At 36.1% G+C, this 12,442-nt stretch overlaps 1 protein-coding gene across 2 annotated transcripts in view; it reads right to left on the bottom strand.

Moving 5' to 3' along the window:
* Positions 1 to 11,190, bottom strand: part of cpne9 (copine family member IX) — a 45,319-nt gene extending 34,129 nt beyond the window's left edge. Inside the window, exons 1-3 of one of the 2 annotated variants that reach the window (XM_058763119.1) lie at positions 10,643 to 11,190; positions 5,426 to 5,466; positions 1,882 to 1,928 (exon numbers count right to left, since the gene is read on the bottom strand). In XM_058763119.1, the coding sequence (XP_058619102.1) occupies positions 1,882 to 1,928; positions 5,426 to 5,466; positions 10,643 to 10,719 (165 nt within the window). In that variant the 5' untranslated portion in view covers positions 10,720 to 11,190. The remainder of the gene's footprint in view (positions 1 to 1,881; positions 1,929 to 5,425; positions 5,467 to 10,642) is intronic. The other variant, XM_058763118.1, reaches the window with a different exon arrangement.
* Between the last annotated feature and the right edge of the window lie 1,252 nt (positions 11,191 to 12,442).

Genomic DNA, 12,442 nt, shown 5'->3' with positions numbered 1-12,442 from the left:
TGTTCTGAAGGCATACTGTAGGCTTTGCCGAGAAAAAAAATCGAAAATGAAACCTATTATTAAGGTAAAATCTCCAGTCATTGCATTCGTGCATTTATAGCTACAAGTACGCGGCCGTTCGTGCCGGGGCGCCTAGGAGAAGCACACAAGAGAGTCATTTTGAAACATCAAGATAAATAAAATTGTGACTTGAAACACAATACTTTCGTTACTGAGGTGAATATCTCTGTTCTGAGACAGTCAGACAGCCTAGAATGCGCACAAAGAGCGCTCCCTCATGATCACTATAGCAGTCTCTCACTTCAATTCATTGCGATCTCACGACGTTCCGTTAATAAGCTCTACACTGCACAATGAATCTCTTATTTACATCGTATCTACACTTTGTTATAATGAGATGATCCCCGACCTTGCAGAACTCAGCACTTGACAAAAACTCGGCATTTTGATCGGTAAGTGGATTCTAACTTAAACACTTCTGGTCACTGCGTTCAAGAAATCAGCGCACATGTCTGTGAACGGCTACATTGCTCAACGCTGCAGATATGTTTCGCCAATATCAGATGGGGCCCCCTGATTCCACGGGGCCCTAAGTGGCCGCTTACCTGACTTAGTAGTCCACCCCTGTTCACAACACATGCTTTTTCTTTCCCTTTGATAGTGAACTTTTCAATTTGAGTTCCTTCAAGTGTTTTCTTCAGTAAATTCAAAGTGGTCAATTAAATTAACCTGTAACTTTGTACTATTAAAAAAATTAAGCAGCACATGCATTTTAGTTTTGTTTTTACTTCATAACTTTCAATTAATAAATTCAGCATTTCAGTAGAACAACATCTGAATAATACTTTTTATGATAATTAATTTTTCATAAAATCAGACTTATGTACTTATATGTTTTAAATAATTTGTGTTCTATAATGTCTACTATTCAGAATTAGTTTATCATTGGTAGACTGTAGATTTGTAAGATTTTTCAAATGTTTTTGAAAGAAGTCTCTTATGCTCACCAAGGCTGTCTTTATTTGATCAAAAATACAGTAGAAGGTTAAAATTGTGGAATAGTATTACAATTTAAAATAACTACTTTCTATTTTAATATATTTTAAAAATGTAGTTTATTCCTGTGATGCAAAGCTGAATTTTCAGCATTATCACTCCAGTCTTCAGTGTCACACGATCCTTCTGGTCAAGAAACATTTCTAATTATCAATCTTGACAACAGTTGTGCAGCATAATATTTTTGTGGAATTTTTTTCAGGATTCTTCGAATAATAGAAAGTCAAAAGAATAGCATTTATTTGAAATAGAAACCTTCTGTAACATTATAAATGCCTTTACTGTCACATTTGATCAATTTATTCTCTCCTTTGCTGAATAAAAGTATTAATTTCTTTAAAAAAAAATGTACTGAACAAAGTTTAAACTATAGTGTATATGTAGAAAAATCCAACTTAGAAGATAACAATATAGTAATATTTAATGTTTTATTCATGTTTTGTAATTAAAAGCTTCTGCAAGTTTATGGATACTGTTTCTAAAAGAAACAGTCTCATGAGATTTATCTGGAAGGAAAATAAAAGAACACACATAAAATAAAAATAAAAACAGAACATCCACACAAGAGCAGATAGAGGAGGAGGATGGAGGAGAATATCGACTGATAGACACTACAATTTGATAATAAGCAGTACTGAAAAAACTTCATGGTGGGTCTAAAAGTACAACAATGGATCACATCAATATAACTGCAAATTGTGTCCTGATTGCAGCTTCTAGTTGTGGCCAATGGACCATATTAATTGATAATACAGTTTTTCAAAAGGCTAAAAAATGAAAATGCTGAGCAATATTCTGCTCATACTGTATATAAAGCATACTAACCTCTCTCCACTCCTTAGTACCGATTCCTTGAACATACAACACAACCACTGTGAAGAGAAAATGGGAAAATACAGGTCAAACACAGAGAGAAACAATCAATAAATTGATTAAATAAAAAAATAAAAAAACACTTGCAGCATGTGCACAGTGAGTTTCCTTAAATGCTAATGGAGATGCTTCACTGAGAGCTTCATCTTACCATCTAAATTAAAAAATGGCTTGGAGAATTGCCTACTTGTGACCAGTATGGCGTATTAGTCCAAACTCCAGGTCTGTTAAGTCTAAGTGTGGAGCATCAGGTGCGAGAATCTAACTCATCAATTACTCCACTGAATCATTCAAGAGGAGTCCAAACAGGAAGTGCCCTGACCAACAAATGGACTGCAGCTCTATGGGTGGTAGTTTGAGACAATGTCAGAAATGTCTCCAGCCAGCAAGCTTCTGGCAAAAATATGAAAATTCGAGCATAAAGAATTTAAGCTTGAACATTTGCTCTACAATCTGCTCACAGACCTCATGCTATCACCAAAAAATTTGTGAAAGAGCAATCAGTTGTGAGTCTCACTGAGAAAAATTGTAACATGAGATTCCTTCTCAGAAAAACTGTTATTTGTGTCTGAATTAATAGTTATTTATTTATTCATTCATTCATTCAAAAATGATCCTTCTCAAGATTTAAAAAAAAAATATTATAGGCTACATATTTTTTTTGAAAGGTCAGAGTGACATTTTCAAATAAATAGATAAATCCTGAAATATATATGCAGGGCCGTCCTTAGCTGATGCAGGGCCCGGTGTGAGTTAGGGAGCGGGGCCCCCTCAGTCCAATCGTGTTCCAGGGGGGTTCCCCCTCGGTCCATTTGCTGCAGGCCCCCTCGAAGCGTGGGGTCCAGTGCGACCGCACCAGTTGCACCGCCCAAAGGACGGCCCTGTATATATGTTCAAAAGCAACTCTCATAGAACTAACACAAGCCAATACAATTGCAATAACTATAATAATTTCAACTCAAAAATGATTCAGTGGAACATCAGTCCCCTAAAATGATGTCAGAAAAACTTAAACCATTATTTTTTATGACTAAAATGCAAGGATTTGAATAAAATCGCCATAAAAATTTTTAAAACTTCATATGGTTGAAAGTGAAAGCATGATATTTTAATTTTGATTTCAATTTAAGTTTTGAATTATTTAATATTTTTAAATATATATATTCTATATTATAGAATATAATATATATATATATATATATATATATATATACAGTGGGTACGGAAAGTATTCAGACCCCCTTCACTTTTTTACATTTTGTTGTTGCAGCCTACTACTACAATTGTTTAAATTCTTTTTTTTTTTTTTTTTTCTCAGTAATCTACACTCCGTACCTCATAATGACAAAGTGAAAACAGAATTTTAGAAATGTCTGTAAATTTATTAAAAAGAAAAAAACTGAAATATCACATTTACATAAGTATTCAGACCCTTTACTAAGTGCTTTGGCATCAATTACAGCCTCGAGTCTTTTTGGGTATGACACAACAAGCATAGCATACTTATGTAAATGTGATATTTCAGTTTTTTCTTTTTAATAAATTTACAGACATTTCTAAAATAATTTTTTCACTTTGTCAATATGAGGTACGGAGTGTAGATTAATGAGGGGGGGGGGGGGGGGGGGGATGAATTCAAACAATTGTAGTATCAGGCTGCAACATAAGAAAATTTTAAAAAAAGTGAAGGGGGTCTGAATACTTTCCGTACCCACTGTATATATATATATATATATATATATATATATATATACACACACACCTAATATCATTAGAATTATAATTCAATTATAAATGTTATATATTTAAATTATATATAATCTTTCTTAAAACGTAATGGTTATGAATGGGGATATGTACTTTGGTTGAAATTCTAATTATAAAATCAAAATTGATGTTTATGAGTTTTTGCATTAGACAGTAAATTTGGTCATATATTGTAAATAAGATCAAAATAAGTATCCTGTGTGCAAATAAGTATCCTGTTAATTATGTCAGTTAACACTCAATAGACACAATTGTCTTTTCCCCCCTGAGATGGCCCAGGAATTTAGACATAACTAGCAAAACAAAATCACTCCAAAATAGCATTTCTTGTTTTTCAACATGCAAATGTTACTCGAAGCAGGGCATTACGAATGCATAATCTCTGAACAAGATGAGACTGACCACATTCATTATTTTCAACTCCTCGAAAAATCTGCAGTAACTACACTGGGCTGGCTAATGTTTAACGATTTCACATAAATTACATGGAACAATCATCAGAGCACAAAAAGCATTTCAGGAAGAGTAGAGACACCTATTCAGGTATGACCTTTGCCAGATCAACCGAGGAACTGATTTAGAATAAATCTCAGTGCAAATTATGGCAACTCAGATGTCAGTCAAGCGTTTGATTGCTGTGAGCATTAGGGTGAAGGCTTAATAAATGTTATAATTTTGGCTTCTCTGACTAAGGCAGGTTTAAAAAGGCAAGCTTTTTTCAACTCAGAGATTACTTTGGAAGAAAAGTAGTCCCTTTGATACTACTAGAAAAAGCAGTAGCAAAAAAAGATATGCCCTAAGGGTACAACACTTTCAGCAATAGCTTCACATACCAAATAGCCATGAATAGCTCATCCGAAACCTTCCCACTTGTTTTCAAGGCAACAGCAAAATAATTCATGTGAATAGCATTCATGGCTATTGACATCATTTGGGAAAGGAAAATGCTCTGTGTTTCTGCTCAGTGGTTGACCCTCTGAGAGAGGGATAAAAAAAAAAAAAACTTTGAATAATGCAGTAATAAAATATGGGCACGTTTATATTATCATGCAAGACGACCATTTTATTACCCTTAAGAATAGTAAATACAACTCAGTCAGAATTATTATATGCTCATTAGTCAATCAAGAAAATCAAAAAGCTCTAAATGAATATGTAAACGCTAAATTTGAAATGCTAGTTATATTAAAGTTTATGCATGCAGACGTTTGAGATGCCAGACAAGTTTAAAAAAAATTTATTTTCTGTATATAGTGCAGTACACAATATGCTCTGCCTAATATTCTTTAATCAGAATATAAAACAATAAGAAAATCATAGTACATGACAATGACAATGTTGTTATATGACCTGATCACATTTCATTTTTAGCTCTGCAAAAGAGGTATTTTTAAAAAATACATAAAATACAATAAAAATTTAAACAATTATATAAAATACTGAATCATAGGTCAAGGAAGTAATAAAATATATAGTTTCAGTCCATCACACTGTTGAGCATATTGCATTGTGGGATACAGTACACAGCACCTTTGTTGTATATGTCAACGTTTTGGCAAAAATAATAGGTTATTCCAGGTATTCCATGCATAATACAGAAAGTCTGCATACTGTGCATATCTAATGCATAAACAGTACGAGTATTATGATAATGTATTATTCAAACATATCCACAGACTACTTGTGTCAAGCCTCACATCAAGGAGCAATCACTAAGACCAGGACTTACCTGGCGCTGACCTTGAGAATGTATCAACATCCAGCAAATTCCTGGAGAAACAGAAAAACAGAGATGCTCAAGCACAATGCAGACGGAACAAAATAACTGTTGGCAATAATAAAACCTAGCAAGAGGAGATTGTTTTATTGTGCTTAGAACAGATGGTTACACAGAAACAAAAGCAGCTTCTATGTTTGTCCCGTGTGAACAAAGAGACTCATTGATGCTCAGGTCAGAGCAGGCTCGAGTTTTGTCCTGCCAAACATCAATAATGAAGGTCATGAACAAGTGCACATGAAATCAAAACTGACCCTATTTACGTTTTTATTCTTATTAATAATACAGTTGTCTTGTGTTCTTTTAGTGGAAACATGTATACTGACTTAAAAACAGTAGTTTCCTTAAAATAAATGAGAAAAAAAATTATTTATTTATTTAAATGAAAATAATTTATGAGAAATTAAAAATAAATTTGTTTTAAATAATTATCAGCATATATAACAAATTTAACTGGGATGTTTTGTCAGCATATGGCTTACCCTATTTACTTTTTAATGCATGTTCCTGGTCTTCTTGTGCATGATTCATTAGACATGCCATTATAAAGAAAAATTACAATCTTTATAATCTTTTATCAAAATGTAATAATTTTGGAGTTCTTCAAAAGGACTTTCCTTTGCAAAATGCAGATAAATTCTTCCTTTTCAACCACTCGACTGGCACATAACAGCCAGCTTACACAATCCTATCAATTCCCACTTGATAAAATCAAGTCTCATCCCACATTTTTCTCATTCCATATCTTGTTTCAATTCAAAATGCATCACACTGCAGAAGTTAAATGGCTTGTGAACAGCATTTCAAATTGACCTCGACTCTGTCAAAAGAAATATATTTTAACAAAGACTGTTGATCAAAAGTAATGTTTCATAACTGCTCCGATGGCAACAACATCTATTTAACTTTTGAGTTTCCATCCATCAGTCTGTTATTGGTCTCTGACAGTGCATTTAAATTTAAAGACCAGACCGCGTTAAAATGGACATGATGGATGGCCAGTAACAGGAACCCATAGATATTCTCTCACAGGAGAATTGTGTTTGTGGAATAAATAGATAGAGGAATAGAAGAAAGGCTAGGGAAGTACAGCAGAGAGCACATTAATCTATCCGACTGAGCAGAGAATCGATTCCATCTCTAGTCTGCAGGATGCGGCTCTGAGCAACAGGAGGTATTGCCTGACATCTGGTGTGACGCCAGCTGTGACGTTTTAAACCTGAATAAACGGGTCCTGAAGCTCTGGCATCTCAACAGGGAGCGCTTTCACGTGCACCTTACTGAGGGGGATCCCTTGACATACCGTGAGGCTTCGGTCGTTGGGTTTTAGGTAATGACCTTGATCAATGGAATAACACATCGCAAACTTCCTACTTATGCATGCACCTCCGTTATGGTTGGGCATATTCATCACGTTAGTCAAACATTTGAATTTTATTACTGGATGTAATCAAATCACCTAGCCAGCTAGCAACCTCCAAATCAGGTTATGAAGATCAGTTGATATATAATTCAAACTTCGACACACTCAAAAACAGCCCAGTAGACCTACATATCCGTCTTCGTTTTAAACAAGACACCATGCAATCTTCACTCAAAGGAAAACAGACTGACAGTACAGTACAGCATTTTCCTTTCTGATGCTGCCGGGCTTGAGTCATACGTTCCAAAAAAATATACAGAGAAAATGTTTTCCTTTGCTTCTCGAAATATGATAGGGAAGATAGGAATTTACAAGCTTTCCCTGACAAACGCAACAGATCCTTTAAGATCTCCGGGTCTGAGAGTCTTCAACACATTTCTCTCGTTCTGGTTTCCCTCCAGACTCTCCCTTATCGAGTGACACAACGGCATCTGCTGCAATCTGTGTTGACAGTGACAAACAACCTTGATGAATTGGCTTCCCCTGTGAACAGCTTCCACAATTTGCCGGCATAATGCAGTGACAGAAAGACACTCTTTCACTAACTTGTTGCCTTGCAAAGTGGTATCAGTTTTGAATGCTTGTATGCTACTTCATAATAGATTAAAGTTTCCTGTGGAGTTTTGAATATGGGTAACTACTCAAAACCATCACAACTGTAATTGTTGGTTGCTTTCATCGCTAATTCCTAGAGAAAAGCACAGATAGTATGCAAAATACTGATAAAAAAGGCCAAAAGTATGTGGACACCATGTATAAAGAGCTGACGCTAAAATTCACAGGGCCCGGGACATAATTTTAATGAGTGGGCTGCCTCTCTCCAAGGTACTATGAGTAGGCTACACCATTGAGGACCTTGGTGGGCAACAAACTGTTGCAACAAAGTTAGAAGCACAGAATTCTCTAGAATGTCACTAGAGAACCCAGGCTAATTGGAAAAACATGCTTGTGGCAACATTTTAGCAAAATGATATTACACTGCTATTTGCACATTTCTCAACACTTTCAAAGTGAAATGTTCAGTGAGTGGCACCATTTACTGAACAGTTTTATCCGAGATCATAAACATGAATCTAGGTATATTTTATTACATTGGTTATACGTATTGCAGCAGTTCGGAAATGTCCTGGGAGTGGTGTTAAAAGGTTAATTGCTTTTGAAAATAATGAACCACCAACACTAAATCTAACGATAACAAAAGCAAGCGTAATGTTTTTATTGTGACCTATGTTTCGTGGGACGCTCCACATTGCAAGTGCAATGCTGTACCGGGTGAGCTACCCAGCAAGTTTACTACTTCAGAAGAGATGATTATTTGATGTATACATCAAAATGTATTAGTTTACAAATCAAGCACCATAGTAAAAGTATTTTGAGATAATAATATAGCAAGAAAACATGTCTTTATTGATTGCTAATCTGCCCCATAATCATAATTTGTGTGACAAGGAATAAAAGTTGTTTGTGTTTTACTGCTACTAGCAGTGAATTACAAATAGGTACATTTTTGGAGTTCTGCAAAAATGTAGGCAGAGTCAAGTTTTTTAACCTTGGTTGTAAAATGAATGAATTCACCCAAAAATGAAAATTTGGTCATCAGTTACTCACCCTCATTTAATTAAAAACCTGTATGGCTTTCTTTTTTTCTGAAGTCCATAATCCATATTAACGCTTTCTCCAGTGAAAAAGTCCATCTCCTGCTATCCTCTCACATCAAAATCCACCAACATACTTGTTTAGAACTGTTTTCGGCTCTTTTTGCTTGTCAGAAGTGCTTGATCTGCACATATTTGTCTTCTAATTAAGATGAGACTAATTCTTCACTGTAGAAAGCAATATTATGGATAGAAGACTCGTATTTTAGCCAGAAGCAAGTTTGAAGTTAAAAACATCTTGATGAATTTGTTTCTTATAAAATAAAAAAAACCTGCTTATTGTTTCACAAGACACATTGGTGGACTGGAGTTGGATTACTTGTAGATTATTGTGATGTTTTTATTAGGTGTTTGGACATTCTGCATTCTGACGGCACCCATTCACTGCAGAGGATCCATTGGTGAGCAAGTGATATAATGCTAAATTTCTCCAAACATCTTCCAATGAATAATAAACTCATATACATCTTAGATGGCCTGAGGGCCACTACATTTTCATCAAATTTAAATATTTGTTTTCTATAATAATTCCCTTCAGTAGAATTTGAGCAGGATGTCCATATACTTTCAGCCATGTAGTGTATTAAGTCCACAAACTCAACCATTTGTACCCTGTCCTGCTACACTTTCTTTTACCACTGCGGTGTCATGCCACCAGACACTGCCTCAAAGTGAAGCAGAAAGTCATTGGGCATCTACAAGCGGAGCGTATTTCGTTGCTGTATTTCATTTTTCATAAATCCTGATCTGTTGCATTCATATCCCAGCAGGCTACTGTGAAATATGTACCATGAGGTACCACTTGCTCTATTTTCTTGCCCCCGTCTTCCACCTCAGCCAAATTACTGCTGAAGGCTCAGCGGGCAGAGCCTGGCGGCCGCAGATGTGTCTCATGTATAAAGAGACCTCCCTTGGATATCTGGGCAAGCAGTGTCTGAAGTGAAGGCTTTATGCAAACACACAGACAGCATCAGCAGTCAACACATTCATTATTCAGGAAAGAGTCTGTGCTGTTGTTTGTTGCCAGTGGTGTCTGTCCAACAAGGAGAGAACGGTCCAGAGGGACACAGCAAGGGAAGAGGTCAGCCAGGCATTAAAAAAGGTCGCCCTTTATAAACACAGATTAAACTGTGATTTGGATTATATAAGCGTTTGTTTAATTTACATTTTATGAAAAGCAACAAATCATAAAATGCAAAATACTCAAAACATGCAGCTAAACAATCATTTCTTCAGGCAGCATAGACAAAGGCGTGCACATGAAAGTTAAGCACAAATAGACAACAAAAATCAAATGTGACTCAAAGATCAACATAATTATGATATCTAACTCCACAAATCACGTATGACCAAGAAAGGGGTCGAACGCACCTACAATGCCCAAAAATGCTGTCTACGTAGGGAACACGTTAGATTTTGAGACACGATCTGCAAGTCATGAATGCAAACAGACAACTCGGACAAACAGATTCACCTAAAACCCTTACAAAAAAGAATGTGGTAATACCATGGTACAGTAATGCAGTCAATATATTCAAGATTGACCTAATGTCAAAGTATATGACCTGGAAAATAGAAAAAAAAGACTGACCACTATTCTGAATATTAGTCATGTCCATTTTATTGCTTATGTAAAAGCAGCAAGAAGTACTGATACGTTTTTTGACATGTACCATGGTATTACCATCACTGACTGTGCCATAGTACTGAAATACTGTTTTGCAAAGGTATGGTTGTTGCTGCCCTATATAGCCAACCATGGTGCTGAAAGATTATCATATTCATGTACCATGGTATTTATACGAAACTCAAATTCCCTCAAGCAAGAGTGATACGTGTCTCGCAAATACATAGTCTACCCAACATTTTCCCAATAGTTTTTAATTTTTTTTTTTTGCTGTACTTCAGTCGCTGCTTTGTATATATATTTGTAAGACGTTTGGTTTAATGGCATCTTCTAAATGGCCAAATTCAAATGTATTTTAATAGTTAGCCTACTAATATTTTTCCAACGAACAAAAAACATACACAGCGAAAGCCAAGAGAGAAATGAACATCAGTAATATTATAATAAGCGATATTCGCTCTTACCTGCACGAGACGGTGATCTCTATTTTGGTAGCAGGTACGCTGCTGTTTAACGGATCAAACTCCCCGATCGATGCCATTGCAGCTCCTCGGGAGTTTGAGATAAGTCTTCAAATGACTCCAAAATCTGGGTCTCACTCGTCTCAGGCGTCACACGTGTAATATAACCCAGCAAACCGGCGCATAAATGTGGCTTTCCTTACAATTTGGGCAGAGCGAGCATCACCGGTCCGTTTGAGTCTGACCCCCTCGCGCACCTGAGGAGAGAGCGCGCGTTTGATCGGCAGCAGGTAGGTAGTCTGACTGGACCTCCTCTCGCCCTCCCTCAGCGAGGACACTCCGACTCCGCTTTGAAAACTTAAATTGAAAACATCAATTTTTAATATTACAGAAGCCATCCAATATTTATGAGATGTGGTGTCAGATATGGATCTGAAACCTTTGGGGACGTTTAATCTATTGATGTGGGGAAACGATTTTCAAATATCCAGTTTTCCAAACGCCCACGGCTTTTAAAATCCGGCTGAGCTGTGGTATACGTCGATGTTGCGCAATATAAATAGCAAAAATACTCAAGTAGCCTACTCCTCAGTACCACATGTCAATACACGAGTTCTGAATCTGTTGATGAATCGGACAGCACTATGGCTGTGTCTCAAAATCTTGCGAGCTGTCTGCATAAACAGCATTTTTGGCCATCAAATGTTCGATTTAAACATCTAAGCGCATCTATGATGTTCATAAATGCTGTCCAAATTAACAAAAAAGCACCAAATGTTCTTTAGAGTCATTTTATACGAATCATTCACTATATAAAAAAGCACAAATGTATTCTATATTAATAAATTAGCTATTGTGATATATCAGAATGTTTTGGTGTCAAAATCTATTGAGTTGCCAACATAAATAGCATATTTTTGGACATCAAATTTTCGATTTAAACGTATGAACTAAAAAAAAAAAAATGCTGCTATAAAAAAGGGAATATAAATATTTTAAGTACCACAGCCTACACTAAACTGGTAATCGTTCACTATATAAAAGCACCATTTTATTTATGTAGCCTATGTGATGGCCATTTTTTAATTCTAATAAATTTACCTCTAAACTACCTCTAGTGATCTGCCTAGCAATTTTGGGCATCATATGATTGAATTTGTGCTCAAGTTGCTCAAAAATACAGTCTAAACTATTTAAAAGAAATGGAATGGCATGATAGTCATTAGTTGTGGCCTAATGGATAGAGAGTTGGACTTGTAACCCAAAGGTTGCAGGTTCAAGTCTCAGGCCTGGCAGGGAGTGAATGTACAGCCTCAATACCACAACTGAGGTGAGACCCTTGAGCTAGGCACTGAACCTCCAACTGTGTGTGTGTGTGTGCACTTGGTTACCATACTTGATATGCATTTTTGGGCCTTTCCTTATATTACCATAGTGCCACTTTCAAATAAAAAACTTAGTAGTGCTATGGTATTTTTATTTATTTATTGTCCTTTTTTTGTAATTGAATCCCCTTTGGTCAATTTAATTTCAGTTTCCAGCCATCTTCGAAATGACCAGACTTTTAACCTTAATTTTAATAAAACTCTGGTGCCCAGCGGGAAGATAGAATAATGTTATATCTTCTGGACGCTTTCCCTACTGGCTAGTGATGGGCAGTATTGCTGCGGTGCTGCTCAATTGCTTTCGGGAGATGGCACATTGAACCCCTTGGCCAGAAAAGAAAGAGAGAGTGTGTGAATAGAGACAGGGAGGGGGGAAACAGAGTTTGTATATGTTCCCGTTTGGTTACCCCGTCAGCGA

This window comes from Onychostoma macrolepis, chromosome 23 (assembly GCF_012432095.1).
Source record: "Onychostoma macrolepis isolate SWU-2019 chromosome 23, ASM1243209v1, whole genome shotgun sequence".
Lineage (NCBI taxonomy): Eukaryota > Metazoa > Chordata > Actinopteri > Cypriniformes > Cyprinidae > Onychostoma > Onychostoma macrolepis.
Note: the sequence above shows the minus strand (reverse complement) of the source record. Positions and strands in the feature narration are given on the sequence as shown.